Genomic DNA, 22,687 nt, shown 5'->3' on the forward strand with positions numbered 1-22,687 from the left:
TTTACAAGCATTTCTAATTGTTTATTATTATTTTAAATACGGAAATCGAGTTGGATTACTGTTCTCAGTGTTTTTGAGGAAGTCACTTAGGCTAATGGATTTGCCAGTTGTTTGGTGGCCCATTTAAAGGAAGATCTGCCGCAGGGATAAGGCCTGTCCATCCAAAAGGGTTTCGCTTTCGAGCAGTCAACGATGAGCGGCCGTCTGGGTCGGGTCCTGCAGTTCCACCTGCGGCTCTACCAGGTGCTCGGCTTCCATGGGCTGCCGCTGCCGGGCGATGGGAATCCGGCCAGGACCAGGAGGCGCCTGATGGCATGGAGCCTGTTCCTGCTCATTTCGCTGAGTGCCCTCGTACTGACGTGCCTCTTCAGCGGCGATGAGTTCCTCTATCGCGGCGACATGTTCGGCTGTGCCAATGACGCCCTAAAATACGTATTCGCCGAGTTGGCCGTGCTGGCCATATATCTGGAGACGCTGAGCAGCCAGCGGCATTTGGCCAACTTCTGGTGGCTGCACTTCAAGTTGAGCGGCCAAAAAGTGGGCTTGGTGAGCCTGCGTAGTGAGTTCCTGCAGTTTCGTCGCTATCTGATATTCCTGTACGCCATGATGGGCGCCGAAGTGGCGATCCATTTGGGATTGTGGCAGTACCAGGCGCTCACACATCACATGTTGCTCTTTTGGAGCACCTATGAGCCGCTCGTGTGGCTGACGTACCTGCGCAATCTGCAGTTCGTGCTGCACTTGGAGCTGCTCAGAGAGCAGCTGACCGGCTTGGAACGCGAAATGGGTCTGCTGGCGGAGTACTCGCGATTCGCCAGCGAAACGGGCCGGAGTTTTCCTGGATTCGAGAGTTTCCTGCGCCGGCGACTGGTGCAGAAGCAGCGCATCTATAGCCATGTGTATGACATGCTCAAATGTTTCCAGGGTGCCTTCAACTTCTCCATCCTCGCCGTCCTGCTGACCATCAACATCCGCATCGCCGTGGACTGCTACTTCATGTACTACAGCATCTACAACAATGTGATTAACAACGGTGACTTGGGGATCTATCATTTAAGTACATCATGTAGTATATATGGAGTATCATTTTACAGATTACTACCTAATCGTGCCCGCCTTGCTCGAGATTCCCGCCTTCATATACGCTTCGCAGAGCTGCATGGTCGTGGTGCCCAGGATCGCCCATCAGCTGCATAATATAGTCACCGATTCTGGCTGCTGCAGCTGTCCCGATCTCTCCCTGCAGGTGGGCTGCCATGGTATCTTGCTGTCGTGACTCACTCTTCCATTCTTGTTCCTTGGCAGATTCAGAACTTTTCGCTGCAACTCCTGCATCAGCCGGTACGAATCGATTGCCTCGGCCTGACCATCCTGGATTGCAGTCTTCTAACTCGGGTGGGTGTGGACTCTCTCTATGAGTAATGGTTTCTCATTTAACCACTGTCCTTTCAGATGGCCTGTTCCGTGGGCACATATATGATCTACACTATCCAGTTTATACCGAAGTTCAGCAATACCTATATGTAGGACATCGTTTAAACGATTAGGTCAACATAATGGTGAGGATCATATGTACCACATAGCAAATGCGTTTGAAGTTGTCCTTGAAACCTCTAGAGATTCATCAACTGGCATTTCTCTATGTGGGTTTTAAGCTCTACAAGTTTCAGCCACAGTTCAAATCAGATTAGATCTTGGGTTTACATATTAAAGCTTTGTTATATTCATAAAATTATAGGTAATTACATAAGTGTATTTATTTATATGTATATCTTAAACCAAGGATAGGGCCTGGGTGTCACAAGCGTTCAGTATTCCGTTAAGCGGATTTATTATTTATTTACAAGGGTTCCTTGGCTGGCGACTGGACGGGCACTGGAGGAGGTGGTGGAGGAGGTGGTGGAGGAGCCGTTGGTGCCCACCAAACGTTGTGCCGACGTTGCCCTATACAAGTTTATATGCTGAGATTTTCCCCTCCATTGCCATTGCCATCGCGTTTGCTTTTGATTTTCTTATTGATATTTCGTAAGATGCGCTGAACATAAAACAAAAATATTAAAGTAATGGTAAAGTACTAGCTCAGAATTTGAGTCATCATATCCAAGACTCCGGGGACTACAGACTACGGACTAATGCAGGGAATATTGGTGATGCAGATCAATTGGCTTCCAGTTATGGGGCCTAATCGTACTCATGGCTTGATTCCCGCTTTGCAATCAGGTTCTCGCGCTCATCATCGTTGCCCTCGATGATGGTGATTCCGCCCAAGCCGCTTCCGTGGTCCCGGTTCAGCTGCTTCACACGGTGCACCGTCTCCGTGAGACCAGATTCGGTAAGCACCTCCACCTCGTCGTCGTCCTCGTCTTCGTCCGGCACGGTGAAGTACGGATGCGAGGATACTGGACGGAACTTGTAACCAGTCAGCACGAAGAACACATAGGTGGCCATCTCACGGAACATCTCGTCTAGCCAGGCGTACTGGAACACCACCGTCATCTGCAGCAGATCGACGATGATCCGCGTGAAGTATATATAGCACACGATCATGATGTAGAACTGACGGAACAGCTTCAGTTTGCGCAAATTGATCGCCGCCTTGCCATCTGTCGCAGAGGCCTCATGCAGATGTCGGATGGACCATACGATTGGAAACAGGATGGCGCCGCAGCACAGCAGATCCACGAAAAAGAAGATGTTGTGCCAGGTACGGAACTCGGCGTCGCTCTGATCAGACTCGTCCGTAATGATCTGGGCCACGTTGGCCAGAACCTGCAGGCGAAAAATAGTGAATATGAGTTATATTGTTTACGGTTTTTAGTATTTAGATATAAACAAACAAAACGTTCTTCAAAAACTTCGCCTTTTGTGAGCCATTTATCATAAGCACAACCACCAAAGCTTTAGATTGTAGGAATTACGCTATTTACACTTTGGACAAACAATTCTTAATTCACCGTGAACGTGACGATATTAGTCATGAGTGCCTCGCAATAAAACTAACTTTCAATAATATATTTTGATTGCTGATGACTAATTGGAACTGTTCCAGGGTCTGTGCGTTTTCGGTTTTCACTTATAACAAATAATAATTCACCTGCAGTGGAATCACGATCATGAAAATCTTCTTGTCCTTGTCAGAGAGAATGTGCTTAATAAAAGTCCAGCCGGTGCCAATCAGAACGATGGTGATGAAGAGCACGGCGCCCTTCAACAGGTGGGCAATGTAGTAAAGGATGGCCCAGGTCTCCACGTGTTCGCCCCGCTTTTCGATGAAGTGATAGTTGATCGAGTGGAACATCAGCGAGAGGGACTTGAGGAACACCAGAACGGCCATCAAATAATGGATTTTGTACACAGTGTGCCTGCCACAGAGAAAAGACAATTATTATTTTCGCAATTCCCAGACAAACCAATTCAACTCACTTGCTCTTCTTCAAAATGAAAACCCAAAAGAGGCCGGAGAGAAAGAAGAGCAGACTCATCATGAAATACAAGGCGGGCAGGGGCATTTCTCCAGCCGACAAGTAGTTGCCATTGTTGTTCTCCTCGATGTCCACCTAAAAGAAGGGCAGTGACATTAGATACGATCCTAGTGGATTAGTTTCTGGTACTCACATTGAAGGACATTATTTTTGAGGTGTGATAATTGGGACAGGCGTGGAAGTAAAGGTTGTACAAGCCCTCGTCACTGGGCGTGGCCACCATCATAGAGAAGTTAAAGCTGTAGTAGTGTACATTGTTGATGGTCTCCCTGACCAGCGGCATGGTCGAATCCTTGCACAGGTTTTCTTGCGATTGCTTAAAGGAGTCGGGTCCATATGAATCTTCTTCGGAATCGTCCTCGTGCGGGAAGGGGTTTCCGGGAGCTGCGTCCGTATCGGTGTCTTCATTTTTTTTGTTAACTTGAGTATCTAGGGACGGAGCAGCTGCTGGGCTATTTACGGCCGGTGGTGGGCCTGCGACTTTTGGCTCTTCTACGGGTACTTGCTTTGCTGGGGTTTCCTCCTGTTTGGCCGGGGTTTCATCCTTTTTAGCGGGGGCTTCCTCCTGCTTCTGTTCACTTTTAACGGCTTCCTCCAATTTAGGGGCGGCATTTGGTGGGGGAGGCAGTTCCTGCTTGTCAGAAATATTCTGATTGGCAGCCACTTGTGGCTTGGGAACAGACTCTTCTTTGACAGCATCAACATTCTGGGCAGGAGCATCCACCTTGGGTGCACCTTCATCTTTGGGCAGTTCTATTTTGCCTGCAACCGCAGCAGGCGAGGAAGACTTTAAGTCCGTCGGTTCCTGCTCCAAGGGATCCTCCATGGACTCATCTGGACCCTCGGCGGATAAATCTTGGGCAGCGCGGGTCTGCCGAAACAGGACCGAATCGCTGACCTTGGCCATGTGCGGGTGCCGCTTGGTTCTGGACGGGATTTGGTTGTAGATGTGCATGTTATGCCATTCGGGGGAGCACTTAACACGAACTCTGCAGGAGATGAAGTACCAAATGAGATCGATCTACACAAAAAAACAAGAGAAGCTACTTACTTCAGCTCCTTGAGGTCCAGCACGAAGAAGAGAATGGGTCCGCTGATCTGGGATTTAGGTGATTCCTCGAGGATGCATTTGTTTTGATGCGAGTCCAAGTAGGGATTCAGCTGGTCAATAGTGGTCTTGTCCAGCGACAGACCCATCTGCAAGAAAGAAAGCCGGTCAGGGGAGTTACTGGTGGATGCCATAGCCGGCTTAACCTACCAAATCTGTAAGCTGTTCATTGTCAAAAGTCAACTTGCTGAGCTGCACATCTAAATGGCCATTAGTGTAGAATCCAAAGGTGCTGAGTGCGATGTACTGGCGACGGTCGTTCTGCATATAAGTGAGGAATCATGGTAAACTATGAGTCAGTTGCTCCAGGCGCCCTTGCCACCTCCAACTTACCCTCACTTCCAGGTGGTGCTTCCGCCCAAGGACCTCAAGTGGGGCCCAGAGAAGCGCCGCCAGTGCCGCCAGCACCACTATTGATTTAACATCCCCGCCGGGAGCCCACATATTTCCGTATTTTCCCCAAATTTTCCGCTTCTGTTCTATCGGCGACGTCTCGTGGCACTTTTGATTCGCGATTCCGGGCGGAACGTTCCGGCGCAGAGTTCCGCGCTAGGTGCAATCCAAGATGCGGCAATCGATTTGCCGCGACCGCCGTCACAGTTCCTATTATTCACACCTCACCTTGATAAAAACCCCAAAGAATTTTACTTTTTCGCTGGGGGAAAAAGGTGAGCTATCGAAGTCTATCGTTATTCGATATCAGCATGTGTTATTTGACCGGACCTATCGATTTAAAAATACCACACGAGTGGGTCACAGTGTTGCCACCACAGCCTTTTCCCGTTAAATCTTAGTCCAAAAACAACGGTAGGCGGGAATTCAAATTTTAGAACACAATCTAATAGTTTAAAATCAAACTACATTAGCCATTATAGATCTTGAAAATATCAGATGAAATTAATACTTTATTCGGTTGGGATATTGTTTATTTGAAAACGTTGCGAACAAGTTATGAAACAGAAAACGATTATTTATTTAACGCTCAATTTTCGCTTGTTAATTAGGTGCGGCAAGTAATAACAATTGTTTGTGTACTCGACCATGTGTGCGTCCTCACTCCATGTAGCCACTGTGGGAGTCGGAGGCACCAAGATTCCTCCTTGCGTACAGTCCCTGACGCGGCTTGAATTTGCCATCACCCAGGGTGATTCTGGCCGGCAGCTTCTTGCCCCTGAATGTGGCTGCTTCGAATGAGGGCGGTGGCGATACCTTCGCTGGCTTCTCCTCCGCCTCCAGCACAGGGATGTGCCATGCCTGCTTCGTGGTGCTAGTTGCAGTGGGGGGAGCTGTTGAAGAATTGCCTTCGGACCCCGACGAATCATCCACCGGACGCACCTGGGTTATTTCCAGTGCGTTCTGCTTCTTCTTGTAGTAGAGCACTTCCATGCCGAGGGTCATCATGGCGAGGACGAGGCCAAAGAGGGTGGCTATAAAGACGCCGCCCAAGCTTTCCAGGGTAATGCCTTCCTGGTCCTCCGACAGCGGGCAGTTACGCAGATTCGATTGGTTCCAGTACTTGGCCTTCAGCTCCTCAAAGAAACGATCCTTCTGCAGCTCCAGAATCGCGTAGCTCAGCTCGTCACCCAGATGACTGCCCTGCTGGACGGCCACGGCATACGGCTGCTCGGCGAACACCTCGCCCACCTCGGTAAGATTACAGTTCCTCGTGATCTCGTACTTGATCTCCGCCGAATCGTGGATGAATGCATAGTCGGCATTCTCGTGTGCATCCACATTGGCGAATCCCTTCTTGGCATCCGCCACCGGCTGAGAGCTATTGATGGCCAACAGTATATGGCCATACTGCTCCTTGATCGGATAGTCCCAGATGCGGAACTTCTTGAAATCATTGCTAGCGTTAAGGGCCAGCTCCTTCCACATCCGGTACAGTGTGTCCTCGGCGAACTTCATGTTCACAAAGTATTGATGAGTATCGGAGTCCTTCACCACGGTGTAGTTTATCCTTGACTGTCGAGCCAGTTGCTCCAGTGACTGGACCGGCGTTTGCATGCGCTCCACGGTGAGGAAAGCAGCCAGATTTGCCGTGAATGTGGCCAGCATGAGCACGACAAACAGCCAATAGGCGGCCACTAGCATCCGTCCGGAAATGGCCTTGGGTGCTTCTCCTCCGCCCTGCGGCGTGAACGACGTAAGGGCGAACCAGAAGCTCTCCCTCAGGGTGAACTCTCGGCAGGCATACGGATATGCCTGCCGATTGTTCCGCGAGCTGTACGGCGAGTACTTGTCCATGAACCAAATCATGATGGCCGTACCGACCAAGGCGGCCACTATACTAAGCCACACCTCCAGTCGGAGCACGGTCATGAACTTGAACAGCGATGTGCGGCGCACTGGCTTCCGAATCGCGATCGATATGCCCGTTTGCTCGTAGTATGGCGGCAGGAAGTCGATCACCTCCTCCCGCTCCGAGTACATCTTCAGTGCGGCAATGGCGAAGTCTGTCTCGCCCCGGACCAGATCACCCACCACGCCATCCCATTCGCCCAGCTCGTTCAGCTCGCCCATGTGTCCCACCTCGGGGGCCACGATCTCGAACTCGAAGTTCAGCTTTTGCGAGAGCCTAATGATGAAGTCGATGCAATAGCCCTCCCAAATGGGCGAACCACTGCGATCCCGTATCAGCTCACCGGTGCGTTCCTCCCGACGCAGATAGCTCCAAGGAATGCTTTCAGCTGTGCCGATCCGGAAGAACCGACGTGCCGGACTGATCGTCTCGTTCAGGAGCCGCATCTCGCCCACCGACGACCAGGCGGCCAGATCTGTCTTCGCCTCGTGCTCAGAACTGTAGTATCCGGCGGATATGTTTACCGCAAAGGTGAGACCCGGCACTGGTCTTTGGAATTGATCCTGGATCTGAGTCAAAGGCGTGGCGTACGCAAGAAAGTTACTCCAGTGCACCATGTCCAGCCAGTTGTAGTCGTCCTTCTTCAACGGATCCCCCACCTCCGACGTCGAGGCGGTGGCATTACAGTCCTGGTAGATGGCCGTCGGATAACCGGGACTCCCCTGGGCGGCGTTTATCAGGCTGCGCAGCACATTCAGCAGCATGGCACGTTGCATCTGGCGGGGATTAGAAGGTAGGGAATCCAAATATGATATATGATTCAATGTGAGAGCACTCTCTACACACCGTAAATCCACTTCCGCAGTAAAGATCCGGCATGGGCATCGATCTGCAGATCGCTCGAGGACTCAATGTGAACCGGGTACACAGTTCCGCCTGGCGCCTGTACTTAAATACCCGATCTCGAGTGTCCAAGAACACAAAGTGCCATTCCAGCGGCCGTTGAAAGAGTCCAGCCTTTTGAACCTGTCAATTGGAGGAAAACATTCATTCATTCCTTTCTACATTCATATCATTCTTTTTACAGGAATTAGATTCCCTGCAGAGGATTTTCATCACTACTTTGCTAAAAATTGTCATATAGATGAAAGAATAACTTCTTTGAGCAGCTAATTACCACTGCTAACTATCCGTATCACTTTTTGACGGAATTAGTAAAATTAATTTTTGGCCAAATTTTCGCACTTTTTGTAAGGGGTAATCATCAAAATTTGCAAAAAATTGACGAAAAATAGAATTTCCTTTTTTGAACACAGTTCGATTGGAAATTTAATTGCGAACTCAACGAGGTATAACACTTCATATTTGGATCATTTTATCCAATGTTTTGGTCAACATATGTGCCATAAGACGGAAAATCGGAAAACTCCCTTTTCCGTATGGGTTTTGACCACTGGGACACTGGCTCACCTTTTCGAAAATGCCGTTCATGGCGGCCGCGCGTGCGAATATGGCTATATAAGTTGGCGCCGGACGCAGCGATCGGATGCGCTCGAGAAAATGCTGGCCAGGATCGGTCTGACTGGCGTCCATGATGAGTGTTCGAAAGGGATAGCCGATTAGCATCTGTTGCATGGCTTCGCCGGCATCGCGGGCATTCATGAACACCATGGCCACGTTGTTGGCTCGCTTCTGGCGCATAAAGTCACCGAACATGTCCAGGAAGGGACGCATAATCCGCTCCAGACGCACATAGCCAATGCCCAGGGAGCGGACCAGGTTGTAGCCCTCCTCCCAGTGACTGTAGGTGAGGTCGATCACGGCACTTGCGCCGGCAGTGGACAGAATTTCACAAACTGCACAAGGACAATTGGTTGAGAAAATTCAGAATTATATAATGTGATATTGGCACATTTTTAGGTGCTTACAAAACACCACCTTAATGCCAACGATTTACAGCCACCGTACTTACACCGCTGCATGTCCAAGCCATCTTCCGACCGGGTCAGAGTCAAGGTGGTATCGTCCACCTTAACATCCAGACGCAGTGCATCCAACTCTTTGAGTACCACCGCTATATCGGTATCGAATTCCGCCCGCTGAACGGGCTCAATCCAAAAGGCTTTTAGGAGTAATCAGAAATTTAGCTACCGATCGAGGCGAATTTCCAAGAACACCCACTTATCTTGAGTACTTCCGAGCCACCGAAACGAAGTGCGAGCAGCAGTACCAGCAGTAGCAGCTCCATGGCCAACCGATTGCAGAGAGTTCTTGCCGGGATTTAAGTCCTGGCGATGTCGCAAAATCGGACAACAGCCGCAATTGCTGTCCAATTATCCCAATTATATGATGGCGTGCTGTGCCCATCATTGTGCCCATCAATATGCATATTTCAGCAGATGGAATTGACAGTATGCGACAGCTTGAGTGCCATTCCCACGGAAAGTCAAAGGGATTGGCTTGGTTAATTCCTTATATTCTCCTTATGCGACAAAGTACAAAATCAAATCATAATTTTTTGTTCGGGCAGGGCCTTAGTAGTACGAAAAAAAAACGGCTATTAACAAATAAATCAACTGGCTATCAATATGTGTATACATATATATATTTCTATATATGTACGAATGTGAATAATGAAACATAAATTAGTGATTCTTCTGGGATTCTCTTGTGAATGTTGTGTGAGCAGGTGGTGCTGCTCCGTCTTAGCTTACAGCGAAAAAAATAAATACTTTAGTAATAACATTCCTTGGTTCACATAGTAATTAAATTCACTTCAAAATGTTCTCCTTAAAAAACTGAGAGATGCCAACAAATGGTTCTAGATGTACATATGTAAACGATAACAACTTCAAGGGAGCTGGAATCAGGTGCCGTGCAGATGCGAGAGTATCGACTCGATGTCCTCGATCTCCACGATGTGGTTCTCGCTCTGCAGCTCCTTCTGCTGCGCAGAGTTCTCCGGGGTCTCCTCGCCGCCAACTCCGCTGCTGGTGTTCGCTGCTATCGGAGCTGAATTGCTGCATGGATGAAAGAACGGTATTATTATATGGGAACTAATTATCATTGATAAGTATACAAAAATAAAATCCATATGTTCACCACTTACATGGTGGCCACCTCCAGATCTTCCTCATCTTGCGGCCCACTCCTGGATGGGGGCTTCTCCACCAGAGGCGTAGACGTGGCCGAAGGCTGTTCGCCAGCAGCAGCAACTTCCACTCCCGTTCCACTTCCACTTACACTTGCACTTCCCCCTGTTGCCGCAGTCCCGCCACTATTGCTAGTCATGCGGCGAATCCGCTTCTTGGGTATATTGCGAATGGCGCTGGCCACCGGTTGGCCCAGACAGAGCACCTGGGCGCTGGCTATGCGCAGCGTATGCAGCTGTTCGTCATCGGTCATCAAGCGCATCTGATAGCTTTTGAAATAGCTCGATGTCTGACGTATCATCGGATTGCTGGACTTGGGTCCGTTGTCCGCATATGTGAAGTTATAGGTAAAACGCTCCTGGCTGCTGCTCAGGCACATGTCCTGCTCGAAGTCGCTGTCATCGGGCTCCGAATCGCATTTCGACGACGGTGGATCCTGTTTAGGTTCTGGTATTGGTTGCTGACTTTGCGGCTTTTGCTTTGGAGATTTTTGGGTGGATTCCGCCTCCGCTACTATGGGCAGTGCCGGAGCATCCGTTTTGGAGGAGGGCACCCTTGCCTCGACACGTTTCTTGGCCGGTTTCTTGGTATTTGCCTTGGTTTGGGTCTTCGTCTTCGGTCCTTCAATGGGTTTGGGGAGATCTTCCGGAGCAGGAGCTAGTTTTGCAAGGACAATATATTAGTTTCAATAGCCATTTGATTAGATCTTAACTACTTACTTTTATTTTCGAATAGGCGCGAGGATCGACGCATACAGATCTTGGCTGGCTCCCCGTTCTGTGCCTTTTTGGGGCGTCCACGTTTTCCAGGGGCAGGCTGTGCCGCAATTTCAACCGCTGCTCGATTTACCTTTGGTTTGATTACAGTCGGTAATGATTCCTGTTTTTTCGCAGATAGATTCAGGGCCATGAGCAGAGCGGGATCCAATTTGCTGGCTGGCGGATCTGCTGGCGCATCGACTGGCGGACCAGGAGCCTCTGTGGACATATCTTTCGGATTTGGTTCTATATACTTTTTAGCTGCTTTTGTTTTCAGAGGCTCGATGTGCTTTCGCTTTTTTGGAGATTTTTGACTGCTTGGATTGGCCAATTTGGCATTTTCACGCATTGCAGTGAGCTTCTTGTTGGTAGTTTTTCTCCCTTGACCTTTGATCGGTAAGGGTTGCTCCTTAAACTTGGCCACTACACGTTGGCGCTTTTCGTCCAGCTTCTGGCGTTGGTGTTCCTGACGGCTTGGCGAGGCCGTTGGAGGAGCGACGCATGAAGGATCGAATGTATTTTGCGGAGGCGGTGGAGGCGGCGGAGGAGCAGCTGGCGGAGTTAGAGGAAGTGGCGGAGGCGGAACAGGAGCAGCCACCGGTTTAGGAGGTGCAGGTTTTGTTTGCTGTTCTCCACTGGTATCCGCCTCCTGGGCCTGCTCTTTGCTTGGTGTCAGCCAATTCCGGATAGGATAGCGGACCTCCCCATCCTGGCTAACTAACTGACCTGGCTGACTGTCGATAGCAAACATTGGCAGAACTGCATCCTCAGAACCGGCTGCCTTCAGCCACTCTTCGTCTTCCGTGCTGCTTATGTTCGATAGGTTGTCTATGTTTAGTAGCACCTCCTTTTCCTTGCTGCACTTTTCGTCGACATTCTCGCCATTTGCCTCTTCGTCCTTTCCGCTGTGAGAACTTGGCAAGGAACTTGAGGAACTCGATGATGAACTACTGGAGGAGCTTGAGCTCGAACTGGATGAGGACGATGAACTGGTTGCCGAGGAGCTAGAATTACTAGATCCTTCAATGATTGCCTCGGGCAGGCCAGGCAAAAGTTTATAGTGCGGAAGCTGCTGTTGATCGGAGGGAAAAGAGCCAGCGGCAGCGGATTCCGCATTATCCACCGCCTCACTACCAAAGGATCGAACGCGTCGAAGGACAGTGGGCTCCAAGGACAGGACAACGGGTTGCTTCACAGTCTCTGGTGTCTTTTCTAAAACCGCTTCCTTCTTTTCACCATCCCTTTCAGTTTCCTCCAGATGTTCATCAACCCGCTTCTCTGGTCTTTTCGGTGTTTTCTTATTGTCCTCCGCATGTTTGTCTTCCGGATGAAGGTCTTTCTTTGAACGCTCCACTTCTGTTAGCTCTTGATTCTTCTGTTGCGAAAGCTCATCCTCTGCCTCTACCTTTTTCTTCTTTGGCGTTGACCGAACCTTGGGTTGTTCTTTCTCCTGCGGATCACACCACTGTTGTATTGCGCACTGCGCATTCGCATCGGTGTGTTCCGCTTCATCCGGACGATAATAGGAACTGCCTGAAGAGTACTCAGTCTTGGCAGCACTGCCTATCGGAGTACCGGGCATCTGTCCAAAAGGTGTCAAGCGAAATCCAGGTGTGATGGCGCTCAACTGGGGCGTATCCAAAATACTTTTGGTATCCGAACCAAAGAGAAAGCTGCTACTGGGCAACTTGCCATATGGCGTGTCCAGAGGTGGAATGGCCATTCCTGGCGTGGGTGGGATGATAGCGGCTCCACCAACATCTGCTGCCTTTGATGTGGTGTCATCTTTTACGGCTCCGCTTGCTCCTGCTCCAATGGGAGATGCTTTAAACGGTGTGTCCAGAAGCATGGCCATGTTGGGTCGCGACAGTTCTGCCGCTAAGGCCTTTGCTTGCTCCTGATCCTTTGCATGATTGCCTCGTAGTTCACTTTTCTTCTTCTGATCCTTTTCCTCGACCTCCGCTTGGGTTTCGTCTACGGTTTCGTCAACGGTTTCTTCTATGGTTTCTTCTATGGTTTCGTCTATGATTTCCTCTTTTGTCTCAAACACCTTCTTCTTCTTCAGGAGCTTTGGTTTCTGAGGAGTGATAATCTTGATGTTTATCTTCTCGGTGGAATCCTTCTTCGCCGAATTCTTGGACTCCGCCTTCGCTTTGACCATTGGAGCTTTTCGTGATCTCGACGAAGCTGAAGTGGGTGTACCTTTCTTCTTTGAACGCCTCGAGCGACCGGAAGCCTTTACATCCTCGCGCTTGGAGTTGATCTCACGCAGACGATTTTCAAGGTCAGAATTGGAACCATGCAACTGGCGCTGCCAGGCGGCCATATCGTTATCTACAACTGCGTCTCCTCTGGAAGTGGAGCCTACATCTGCCTTTCTCTCTATCTTCTGCTGCTCCTGGAGATTCTCTTTGCTGGCCTCGGCGCTGTCATCGTGAGCGGACGACGATGCGCTGCAAACAGAATTATTGTTGGGCATAATTTTCTTTTGATCCTTATCCGTCTTGCTTTCCGATTCCGCCTGGGATATGATTCGCTTGCAGGCCTTGACCGCTGCTTGACGCTTCTGTTTTCTTTTTGGCGTGGCCGCCAACGGAGGAGCCGGAGCTACTGACGGAGCGGCAGCTGGAGGATGGGCCCTGATCACCGTCTGATTGCTGCACTCCTCCATGGCAAAGAGTGGTGGCACTCCTCCAAGGCCCTCGTTTGAGCTGAGGTCGCAGGCGGCCTGGATGATCTCCACATGGTTGATAATTGGCTTCTCTTGGGCTTTGTCCAGCAAACCAGGTCGCCTAGTGGAGAGCGGCGTATTGGAATGCAGGACGCCACCAGGAGGAACCTTAGGGGAAAAAGTTAATGTTCGTACATGTGAGGTTCTCTTTCGAGGAGTGGATAAGCTACGAAAGGCCTTTACGTTGATTATTCCCGACGTCGAGGGTGTCACTCTTTCCATGACTTGTCTTGATGAATCCAGGGATGCGGGTGGAAGCTTTCGCTGCTCCTCCTCCAGTTGATCTATCGGTTGCTCATTTGCCGCCGTTCCCTTGCCCGCCTTGTTGTCCACTTTGGCTGCTTCTTTTATCAACTGGACTGGAGGCTCCACGCTTTGGGGAGGTGGTTGTTTCTGGGCGCTGCTAATGATAATGGAATTGGGGGGCAGCTGATTGGCAGACAGAGTAATCGGCTCCGGCAGCGATATCTCTATGTGCGAGTCATCAATGTTGGCGAAGGCATCCGGCCCAAGTTGCTGGGCTACCCACTCGTTGTTCACCAGGAATGGAAGATGCGACAGCAGTCCACCGTTCGATAGGTACATGGGAAACGTCAGCTGCCCGGTGGTGGCGTCCACACAAACCTGACCAGCAGCTGTCGCCTCCACCTCGCTGAGCATTGACGCTGGATCGGCAAAATTTAGATTAAGGCCTTCGCTTGTAAAGCTGATATTGGACGTATCCAAGCCAGCAACCATTTTTTGGACACTCTCGTTGGAGTTCAGTACAATAAGCTTGGAGATGGAGAAGTTGGGATCCGCATTAGTTCCTGCGGTGGCTGCAACGGCGGTGCGAATGATAAGCGGTGTTTGCGGCGGCACGGGATCCACAGGTTGTTCTGTCGGCAGCACATCAGCAGCAGCTGGAACAACAGCAGCCCCAGCAGCATCAGAGGCAGGCGACACACCAGGGTCCTCCTCATTTGGCGGTGGTTCATCTCCGATCACCACTTCCTGTATGATGCGATCGAACGAGGGATCCTTCTCGGTGGCTTCGAGTATGTTCTTTACTAGACCGTCCAACATGGCGTCACAGCTTACCGACGGATTGTTAACAGTCACCGTCTGCAGCGCTACGTTAATATTCTTTACCAGCGTCTCCTGGAAGTCTTGATTTTTAATTATCGCGCATGCCAGTTCCTGAAATCAACGTAAATCGGATGAGTGATATTTTTTAGGAATACATGATAGATGCACTATTGGTAAGTTAAGCAGATATGCATTAAGCATATCTTTGAACTTACAGGCATGCTTTGCGGCGTGAGCAGAAGTGGATTGAGCTCGGTGTGACCTTGGCGCGGCGTGGAATTGTTGCGCGGACCAGGACCATTTGCCGGAAGTAAGTCCTCCTCCGTCAAGTCCTCGGTTGCCGTTGTGCTACCGCCATCGTCCTCGTCCAGTTCGGCCTCGCGTTCATCCTGGCTGCCTAGGAAACTCTGCCTGACCTTGTCGCGGTTAATGCTGCAGTAGAAGTGTGGCGGCAGCAGACGCGGTCGCTTGCTAAACGAAGGCGAAGAAATGCTGTTCACGGGAGAATGGGTGCGTCTGGGGAACAGGGGTAAGAGAGCAATGAGAATTCCGATTTGTTTGTGTCAAGGAAAAATCTATAATTACAAGCGCCTTCTCTTGCGATGCGACTGCGATATGGTGGGCTCGCCTGGGGTGCTGCTTTCATTGGTATAGCTACTCCTTTCACCGGCGGCTATCAGTTCGCTGACCCGTTCGGACAGCTTCATCTGCTGCAGCTGCATACGCGTATCCAGCGGCAGCTTCTGCACGGCGCCGGCCACTGAAAAAAAACATTTCGGTCAGCCGCAGAAAAAAGTGCAGGGAGCGTGCTAACTTACCCAAGCTTGTGATCTTGACATGCTCGCAGATGATCTCCTCCAGACCTCCGTTAAGGAAGTTGTGCGTCTGCAGGCCCTGTTTAAGGGCCAGGAACTCATGGCGCAGGTGAGGCGATGTGCGACACAGAGTGTGTGCGGCCCTTTTTAGATTCTGGTTGACTAGGTAGCCTACAAAATGGAACAGCATAAATATCGCAAGTTAGGAAAACGTCCAGGGAAAACCTACCCAGGACCAAGCGAGCCAAGTCCGAATGCAGGACAATCGACTCCATAGCTGGACTTTCCGACTCAGCAAAGCGTCACCACCATCCACTTGCTTTTCGCTTTTCCTTTCCTTTTTTTTCGCTTGCAAGAATTTAGTTTTACCGAACGCACTTGTAATGCCTGATTATTGACTGTTGCAGGTTTAAGCACTCAATAGTTAGTCGGAATTTAATCAGCGCTTTAATTCGAGAGAGAATAAACACATTTTCTCGCCTATTCGCCTACTATTTTCGTTTTGTTGTTGCCGATTTGAGCGGCGCACTGTACAACACACATAGGTTAGCATAGCATCTGTGTTTTTTTTTCCGCCCGCCAAAACAACGCAGCAGGGTTGCCACAGCGCCGAACTATCGATATAGTCCCCTTGCTTGCGCTTGGCTGCCAAGCCTTATTAGGAACGTAGGAAAAATAGTAATAATTAAAGCATAGAAAAAGGGCAAGAAAAAAACGTATCTTTAGCTAAAAAAAAATTACAGCAATTTTTTTTGCTTTGATTGTCTTGCTTTAATCCGTTTTTATACGTACGTTACAGTACTTAGAATCCGATATTCGTTAAACTATCGATATGGGAATGCTGCAAATACCTGACATCCCAGCTATTCACAACTAGACGGCGTTGCCAAATGGAGTAGAACGCTAAAACCAAGTGCACTATTTTATTCCAGTGACTTAGATTGCTGGTTAACTGAAACTCAATGGCTGCCAAGAGCACGGAGAAGGAGAAGGGCGAGGGTCTGGAGCCCGCGACGTCAGCGGAGAAACCCGATCCAGCCTCACCCACTGAACCAGCTGAGGAAAATTCCAAGGAACTGGCGCCGGAAGACACAACGCCGGATAAAAAGGATGGTGGACGTAAAAGGAAAAGGCATTTGTTCAATTCGATTCGCGGCCAAATGGAATTCTACTTCGGTGACGCCAACTTGAGCAAGGATCGCTTCCTTAGGCGCTACGTAGAGCAGGATCCATGTGAGTAGCTTAGGTTTGCGCTCCTGTCAACAAACCGCTGATCATGTTATTCTTTTACAGATGTACCTTTGGAAATCTTTCTCACTTTTAATAAGATAAAGACGCTCACCCAGGATGTGCAGCAGATAGCCAAGGCACTAAGCAACTCCCAGCTCCTGGAGCTGGATGAGACCAACCTAAAGGTCAAGCGACGTACCAAGCTGCCAGATCAACGCGATGTCAACGACAAAACCTTGTATGTAGAGGCCTTGCCTGCAAATGCCACTCACGATTGGCTGAAGGAGGTATTCAGTCGCTATGGAGCGGTGGCCTACGTGTCCCTGCCCCACTATCCGGGCACAAAAAAGATTAAGGAATTTGCCTTTATCGAGTTTGAAAAGAGCGGGTCCTTGGAGAAGGCTGTGAAGGCTTTTGCCCAGATACAGGGCGTTTTGTCCGTAGAAACCGATCCCAGCGATTTGGCCAGTGTGCGCTCCTTTCAGCAACAGCAGCAGTCGCAACAGAAAGCGGACCAGACGCAGTCAGAGGCTGAACAGGTTGAGTTGCCAAAGAGAAATCTAAAAAGGGAGGCCACCGACAAGGATCGCGAGGAGGTACACGAAGTGAAACGGGTTAAGTTGGAGGAGGGTCAGCCCAGCGAGACCTCTACAGCTGGGGAAACAGCGAGTGAAACGGATGCGGAAGCTACAGCCGAAGGCTCCGATGAGGAGGGCAAAACAGAGGCAACCGATGGCGATGAGGCTGCCAAAAAGCGCCGTCGCAAGCGCAAGAAGAAGGCGATTGTGGACAAGCCAAACATTGAGCCCAGTGCCCTGGAGCTTAAGGTGCTACCCAAGACCAATTGGAGCAGTATGCGCAATAAGTACTTGAATCTACAGCGTCGCCTCGTCAGTGAGGCAAAGAGCAAGCTGTGGCGCGAAAATCAGCCACAAAATCAGCAGCACCCTCATCACCAGCAGCACAGCCACCCAAACCATCCAAAACCTTCGCAACTGCCCGAGGCAGCCAAAGAGGAGGAAACCGGAGGCGAGGTCCTTAGCGATGGCGGTGAAGGTGCCGTAGAAGCAGCGCCTGTGCCAGCCAAGCGTCGCAAGGCGGTGCACAAGATGAACATGAATTTCTACGGCGCCGGCGGCGTGGAATCAGCCAAATCCGAAGAACCTTCGCAGGAACGCACGCCGCTCTTCAAATACGAACCCGGTCTGATTGTGGAGTGCTCTCTGCTAGAACCGTGCACCAATATTAAAGAGTTTAAGGCTGACATGCGCCAATATCCGGATATTAAATATGTGGATATTAAGGAGGGCGAACAAGTGGCCCTACTACGTTTGGGCACGCCTGCCGCAGCCGAGGAACTGGTACGCCAGGGCAACTGCCCTGAGAGGCAGCTGAAAGTGCTCTCCGGGCAGCAGGAGACGCTCTATTGGCGCAAAATCGAGCAGGATCGCGAGGCGAAACTCTCGAAAAAAGTGCGCGTGCAGCAAAAACGCGGTCGCGAGAAAGTGGGCAAAATGCTGGGCAAGCACATTAAGTTTGATGATGGCGATGATGAAGTGCAGGGGGCCGTTATGGACTGAGTCCACTTTCAGTTGCGGGGTGAGTCTGGATTTAATTTCAGGAAACTATATAAATATTATATTATTATATAAGCTGTATACATTTATAAATGTAAGCGAAGTTGTAAAAAAGAATTGTGTGTATACGATTCTAGCACAAGATTTCCTAATTATTGAGTAATACTGTAAAAACAAATTGAATTTTTAAAAGAAACTTCGTATTGAAATTGAAATAAATCTTCTGATTAAACCAAACCGTTTATTCCTACAAATTACTCATAGGTTTTATGATATTTTCCCATCGTTCGATCTTACAGGAACAAGAAAGAGATGGTTATATGTTCTCTTTCACTTATTTATTGATACGATCAAAGAATTGTGCTAGATAAAAGATACAAAAAAGAACTTTTGGCGTAGTTAATAAAATACATTTTCTAATTATTTATGTACACGTTTTTGAGAAGATCTTGCTATTTCTAATGGTGGTTTCATATTTGCATTCGTAATTATGTACACTGTAATGGAAAAGTTAGCTTATGACCTATTAACCCCTGTAAAACTAAACTATATGTAAAGTGAGCCATCCGCTGGCCCCAAATAATGCATGGAGATGAGCAGGACATCGATGATGGTCCAGACGCCGAGGCCGCCAAAGCTGAACAGCTTCCCGATCCCTTCCTGCCAGTGGCCCAAGTAAAATCGATCCGCTCCAAAGCCGCCCAGTGTGAGGCTAATCAGCAGGGCTGTGCTCCAGCGATAGCCCTGCGTCCAGTTGCAGCGCAGATTGCGGGTAAAGGATCGATTGCCCAGGCAGAGCACATCATGGTGCACGGTGCAGTTGGTACGGAATAGCTTATCCGTCGCCGAGTTGCAACTGGAACGCTGGCCACAACTCTGTTGCCACATTTCCGTTTGGTAGCAATATCGACAATTCATTTGTCGCTGGAAACTCCGTTCGCCCAGGCACTGGACATTGTTGATCACCTCGCAGGTGACATTCAAGTCCCGGCCGTAGATGCATCCATGGTTGTAGTTGCAACGGATGCAGGGAAACTGCAGGCGATCACAGGGCGTTTCCTTATCATACGGGCACAGCATGTTGTTGTTCCCATTGCTGCTACTGCTGCTGCTGCTGCTGCTGTAGGCGGTTATGTTGTCCAGAAGTCCACCGGCTCCTCCCCCGCTCTTGGCCACCATGCTGGTCACCAGGGGCGGCACATACACCTCGTTATCGTTGGCATTTCCATTTCCATTGCCATTGCTCGCATTGCTGTTGTCCTTGTGATCGCCTTTTGAGTCCGATAAGTCCATCTGGTTGCCACCGCTGGCCGTTTCGCTGTTCCTGATCCCCGTCAGTACGAAGATCATGATCAGGACAATGGCCGATCGCATGTTGACCACAATGCACTGCCGTCGGAGCCTCATTTTTGTCAAATGGAGCGGGGAATACGCCGGAAATGTTATTGTTTTTCCCTTCAAGAAAATGAGTGGGGGTGGGAGAGTGTGACCGTAAACGTGTGGCATGAAAATATCAACCGCGAATGCGTAGGAGAAATTTGTTCTTATTTCCTTAAAAAGCGTATCGAATAGTTTTAAATATGTTTTGGCTCAATTACATTGGATAAACAGATAAGTATCCCTCTTCCCTCTTCTTAACAAATTAGATATTACCTTTCCTTTTAATTTGTGTTCATTGGCCTCTTCAGTCGAAGGAGTGTATTAACGGTATTTCGTAATCGCGACATCTGGCCACACCGCACCGTCTGCGAAAAAAACCCAAAAGTCGCCGATTTTGGCTGATTATTGCAAAAATAATATTAACTATCCGTTTGCTGTTCGTGTGCTCGGTTCGGGTGTGCTAAAGTAAAGCGCAACGCGAGGAATTAGTGCAAATTTACCAGCGGCTGGACACACAAAACGGAACTTTCGCACTTGGCCTCCCTCCGCACGCCCCCTCGCCGACGCCCCTCGCCCCTCACACCCCTCAACCGTTCGTCGGACGCCGCTGTTCGTCGTGCGTTTTGTTGTTGTTTCCCCTGAAGCACTCTCTATTTGTATTGTTTCAGTTATTAGTTTTTTTTTTTGTTGTTGTTGTTATTCTTGTGTGCTTACACTTATCGGTAACGGACAACGGAATCGAAAGATATATAGTATATATAGTAAGATGTCGAAGAACAAGCTGAATCTGGTGCTACCGCCGGTAAATACGGAGGCAACTGTTGCCGCCGCCACAGTGGCGCCGACGCCGCCGTTCAAAACCCCCTCGGGCACAGAGTAAATATTATACATAATATCCTTAATAACTGACTGGTTTTTTGGCCACCCATTCCCATAACACCTCCCGCCCCCTCGCTGTTTCCCCTTCCTTTCCCCGTTTTCGGTTTCTCACTCAGTGGTAAGATAATCCTGTTGTTTTGCGAGTCAGGTGGGTAATTAACATCCATCAATTGATTCGAGGAAATCCATCCAGCTGGAAGAAAGAGACAGTCGGAGAGAAAGAGCACGTACTCTCTTTGTGTGTAGGTGTGGGTGCTCCTGTCGTGTGACGCACATGTACACAGCGAGAAAAAAACTTACTGAGTAAATACAGTAAACTCTCTTAGTGCTTTTTGGATTAATTATTGAGATGACAAAGTCAGATTCGAAGAAAAATACAATTTATAATTTAATATCTCTAACACTTTGTGCTACCTTTATCGTTTTTTTTTTTTTTCTGAGCACCAAAATGTAGGCAACATAACATAACACATGCATATGTAAATTTATGTGTAAGTTTCTGCAGTTTTCTTATCATTAGGGAAACTGGGACCCGCCCCTCGTCCAATCCCATCCCCTACTTTCAAATCCCATCCATTGCCTGCACATTTTACATTTTCGTTTTGGATCGCAAAAATTCATTAAGAGGTTAAATTAAAGCACACACAGTTTGCTGGGGAAGCCCAAGACTAGCATCGATGCGCTGACAGAGACGCTGGAGGGTCTGGACATGGGCGACACGGAACGCAAGCGGATCAAGGTCTTCCTCAGCCAGAAGGAGAAGATCGGCGAGCTGTCCGACGAGGATCTGGAGAAGCTGGGCGAGCTGGGATCGGGCAATGGCGGCGTGGTGATGAAGGTCCGGCACACGCACACACACCTGATCATGGCCAGGAAACTGATCCATCTGGAGGTGAAGCCGGCGATCAAGAAACAGATCCTGCGCGAACTGAAAGTCCTGCACGAATGTAATTTCCCGCACATTGTCGGTTTCTACGGCGCCTTTTACAGCGACGGCGAGATCAGTATCTGCATGGAGTATATGGACGGTGGATCACTTGACCTGATCCTCAAGCGGGCCGGTCGAATACCGGAGTCCATCCTCGGCAGGATCACGCTGGCGGTGCTTAAGGGCTTGAGCTATCTGCGAGAAAAACACGCCATCATCCACCGTGACGTCAAGCCGAGCAATATCCTCGTCAACAGCAGCGGCGAGATCAAGATCTGTGATTTCGGCGTCTCTGGCCAACTGATCGACTCGATGGCCAACTCCTTCGTGGGCACCCGAAGCTATATGTCGGTAAGTAACTGGATAGCTGATCAAAATCTATAATTTAGTGTATTAACTACGGAAGGTTGATGAAATCGGCAAAAGTATTTAAAAAAGAACATTGCAATAGCGAAACAAGGAACTCATCTATGCACAGATGTTAAAAATAGCCAACTATAAGTGATCTATATAACTCACATGGTAATGTCTTCTTTGTTTCAGCCGGAGCGACTGCAAGGCACCCACTACTCCGTGCAGTCGGACATCTGGTCGTTGGGCCTGTCGCTGGTGGAGATGGCCATCGGCATGTACCCCATCCCGCCGCCAAACACCGCCACCCTGGAGTCGATATTCGCCGACAATGCGGAGGAGACCGGCCAGCCGACGGACGAGCCCAGGGCAATGGCCATCTTCGAGCTGCTGGATTACATTGTGAACGAACCGCCGCCCAAGCTAGAGCACAAGATCTTCTCCACCGAGTTCAAGGACTTCGTGGACATCTGCCTGAAGAAACAGCCCGACGAGCGGGCAGATCTCAAGACCCTGCTGGTAAGCAAACGCAACGTCGCAATTTCTGCAGATATATATATAATCAAGCTGTTTTATGTGTTCTTTGGCAGATTCATCCGTGGATAGGCAAGGCGGAAAAGGAGGAGGTGGATATATCCGGCTGGGTGTGCAAGACAATGGATCTGCCGCCGTCGACGCCAAAGCGTAATACGTCGCCCAACTAGATGCCTCTGCGTTCCGGCCCCCATTTTCTCTATCCTCCCATATCCACACTTGCTCTTTGTTCGACAGAGCGTTGACGCTGGGCAAAACAACTGAACTATTATTATTATTAAATCGAAAATAAATAAATCGAAGTCATACCATGTACGATATAATGTTCTTATTATTTGCATTGGTGGGTTTTTTATAGATATGGTTGCGTAAAGGAAATATGTGCATCT

At 49.3% G+C, this 22,687-nt stretch overlaps 7 protein-coding genes across 8 annotated transcripts; 3 read left to right on the forward strand and 4 right to left on the reverse strand.

Moving 5' to 3' along the window:
* The first annotated feature begins 61 nt into the window (after positions 1–61).
* Positions 62–1,559, forward strand: LOC6620444 (gustatory receptor 8a). Its single transcript, XM_002044612.2, has 4 exons — positions 62–1,033; positions 1,095–1,246; positions 1,306–1,395; positions 1,453–1,559. Exons 1-4 carry the CDS (start codon positions 193–195, stop codon positions 1,525–1,527), a joined length of 1,158 nt encoding a protein of 385 aa, XP_002044648.1. The 5' UTR covers positions 62–192; the 3' UTR covers positions 1,528–1,559.
* Positions 1,560–1,694: 135 nt separating this feature from the next.
* Positions 1,695–5,279, reverse strand: LOC6620441 (protein GPR107). The gene is made up of 7 exons (XM_032725063.1): positions 4,924–5,279; positions 4,741–4,851; positions 4,534–4,679; positions 3,616–4,471; positions 3,424–3,557; positions 3,095–3,362; positions 1,695–2,769 (listed from the first exon to the last, which is right to left on the reverse strand). Exons 1-7 carry the CDS (start codon positions 5,032–5,034, stop codon positions 2,182–2,184), a joined length of 2,214 nt encoding a protein of 737 aa, XP_032580954.1. The 5' UTR covers positions 5,035–5,279; the 3' UTR covers positions 1,695–2,181.
* Positions 5,280–5,498: 219 nt separating this feature from the next.
* Positions 5,499–9,187, reverse strand: LOC6620442. The gene is made up of 5 exons (XM_002044614.2): positions 9,077–9,187; positions 8,868–9,017; positions 8,366–8,751; positions 7,742–7,921; positions 5,499–7,671 (listed from the first exon to the last, which is right to left on the reverse strand). The coding sequence occupies exons 1-5, from the start codon at positions 9,141–9,143 to the stop codon at positions 5,644–5,646; spliced, it is 2,811 nt and encodes a 936-aa protein (XP_002044650.1). The 5' UTR covers positions 9,144–9,187; the 3' UTR covers positions 5,499–5,643.
* Positions 9,188–9,350: 163 nt separating this feature from the next.
* On the reverse strand, positions 9,351–15,976 carry LOC6620443. The gene is made up of 7 exons (XM_032725578.1): positions 15,649–15,976; positions 15,423–15,590; positions 15,190–15,364; positions 14,820–15,120; positions 10,767–14,715; positions 10,005–10,704; positions 9,351–9,915 (listed from the first exon to the last, which is right to left on the reverse strand). The coding sequence occupies exons 1-7, from the start codon at positions 15,692–15,694 to the stop codon at positions 9,762–9,764; spliced, it is 5,493 nt and encodes a 1,830-aa protein (XP_032581469.1). The 5' UTR covers positions 15,695–15,976; the 3' UTR covers positions 9,351–9,761.
* A 314-nt stretch (positions 15,977–16,290) lies between these two features.
* LOC6620445 (la-related protein 7) lies at positions 16,291–18,480 on the forward strand. The gene is made up of 2 exons (XM_002044616.2): positions 16,291–16,652; positions 16,713–18,480. The coding sequence occupies exons 1-2, from the start codon at positions 16,382–16,384 to the stop codon at positions 18,227–18,229; spliced, it is 1,788 nt and encodes a 595-aa protein (XP_002044652.2). The 5' UTR covers positions 16,291–16,381; the 3' UTR covers positions 18,230–18,480.
* A 69-nt stretch (positions 18,481–18,549) lies between these two features.
* Positions 18,550–19,734, reverse strand: LOC6620446 (TM2 domain-containing protein almondex). Its single transcript, XM_002044617.2, has one exon. It carries the CDS (start codon positions 19,730–19,732, stop codon positions 18,773–18,775), a length of 960 nt encoding a protein of 319 aa, XP_002044653.2. The 5' UTR covers positions 19,733–19,734; the 3' UTR covers positions 18,550–18,772.
* A 210-nt stretch (positions 19,735–19,944) lies between these two features.
* LOC6620447 (dual specificity mitogen-activated protein kinase kinase dSOR1) lies at positions 19,945–22,613 on the forward strand. 2 transcript variants are annotated; one of them, XM_002044618.2, is made up of 4 exons: positions 19,945–20,482; positions 21,125–21,764; positions 21,957–22,283; positions 22,355–22,613. In XM_002044618.2, exons 1-4 carry the CDS (start codon positions 20,373–20,375, stop codon positions 22,466–22,468), a joined length of 1,191 nt encoding a protein of 396 aa, XP_002044654.1. In that variant the 5' UTR covers positions 19,945–20,372; the 3' UTR covers positions 22,469–22,613. The 2 variants fall into 2 exon arrangements, with proteins under 2 accessions (XP_002044654.1, XP_032581475.1); XM_032725584.1 differs by having other exon boundaries at positions 21,134–21,764.
* Positions 22,614–22,687: the final 74 nt, after the last annotated feature.

Source organism: Drosophila sechellia, chromosome X, assembly GCF_004382195.2.
Source record: "Drosophila sechellia strain sech25 chromosome X, ASM438219v1, whole genome shotgun sequence".
Taxonomy (NCBI): Eukaryota; Metazoa; Arthropoda; class Insecta; order Diptera; family Drosophilidae; genus Drosophila; species Drosophila sechellia.

Excerpts from the sequence above, each read along its gene's own strand:
- LOC6620444 (XM_002044612.2), top strand. The coding sequence starts at position 193 with ATGAGCGGCCGTCTGGGTCGGGTCCTGCAGTTCCACCTGCGGCTCTAC. Across the intron at positions 1,247-1,305 it reads GTCCCGATCTCTCCCTGCAG|ATTCAGAACTTTTCGCTGCA; the intron begins GTGGGCTGCCAT and ends GTTCCTTGGCAG. Across the intron at positions 1,396-1,452 it reads ATTGCAGTCTTCTAACTCGG|ATGGCCTGTTCCGTGGGCAC; the intron begins GTGGGTGTGGAC and ends CTGTCCTTTCAG.
- LOC6620441 (XM_032725063.1), bottom strand. The coding sequence starts at position 5,034 with ATGTGGGCTCCCGGCGGGGATGTTAAATCAATAGTGGTGCTGGCGGCA. Across the intron at positions 3,558-3,615 it reads CAAAAATAATGTCCTTCAAT|GTGGACATCGAGGAGAACAA; the intron begins GTGAGTACCAGA and ends CCCTTCTTTTAG. Across the intron at positions 2,770-3,094 it reads TGATCGTGATTCCACTGCAG|GTTCTGGCCAACGTGGCCCA; the intron begins GTGAATTATTAT and ends TTTCGCCTGCAG.
- LOC6620442 (XM_002044614.2), bottom strand. The coding sequence starts at position 9,143 with ATGGAGCTGCTACTGCTGGTACTGCTGCTCGCACTTCGTTTCGGTGGC. Across the intron at positions 9,018-9,076 it reads CTCGGAAGTACTCAAGATAA|CCTTTTGGATTGAGCCCGTT; the intron begins GTGGGTGTTCTT and ends TACTCCTAAAAG. Across the intron at positions 7,672-7,741 it reads ACTGCGGAAGTGGATTTACG|ATGCAACGTGCCATGCTGCT; the intron begins GTGTGTAGAGAG and ends AATCCCCGCCAG.
- LOC6620443 (XM_032725578.1), bottom strand. The coding sequence starts at position 15,694 with ATGGAGTCGATTGTCCTGCATTCGGACTTGGCTCGCTTGGTCCTGG. Across the intron at positions 15,365-15,422 it reads TGTCAAGATCACAAGCTTGG|TGGCCGGCGCCGTGCAGAAG; the intron begins GTAAGTTAGCAC and ends GTTTTTTTTCAG. Across the intron at positions 9,916-10,004 it reads GATCTGGAGGTGGCCACCAT|CAATTCAGCTCCGATAGCAG; the intron begins GTAAGTGGTGAA and ends TCATCCATGCAG.
- LOC6620445 (XM_002044616.2), top strand. The coding sequence starts at position 16,382 with ATGGCTGCCAAGAGCACGGAGAAGGAGAAGGGCGAGGGTCTGGAGCCC. Across the intron at positions 16,653-16,712 it reads CTACGTAGAGCAGGATCCAT|ATGTACCTTTGGAAATCTTT; the intron begins GTGAGTAGCTTA and ends ATTCTTTTACAG.
- LOC6620446 (XM_002044617.2), bottom strand. The coding sequence starts at position 19,732 with ATGCCACACGTTTACGGTCACACTCTCCCACCCCCACTCATTTTCTTG.
- LOC6620447 (XM_002044618.2), top strand. The coding sequence starts at position 20,373 with ATGTCGAAGAACAAGCTGAATCTGGTGCTACCGCCGGTAAATACGGAG. Across the intron at positions 21,765-21,956 it reads GCACCCGAAGCTATATGTCG|CCGGAGCGACTGCAAGGCAC; the intron begins GTAAGTAACTGG and ends TCTTTGTTTCAG. Across the intron at positions 22,284-22,354 it reads CAGATCTCAAGACCCTGCTG|ATTCATCCGTGGATAGGCAA; the intron begins GTAAGCAAACGC and ends GTTCTTTGGCAG.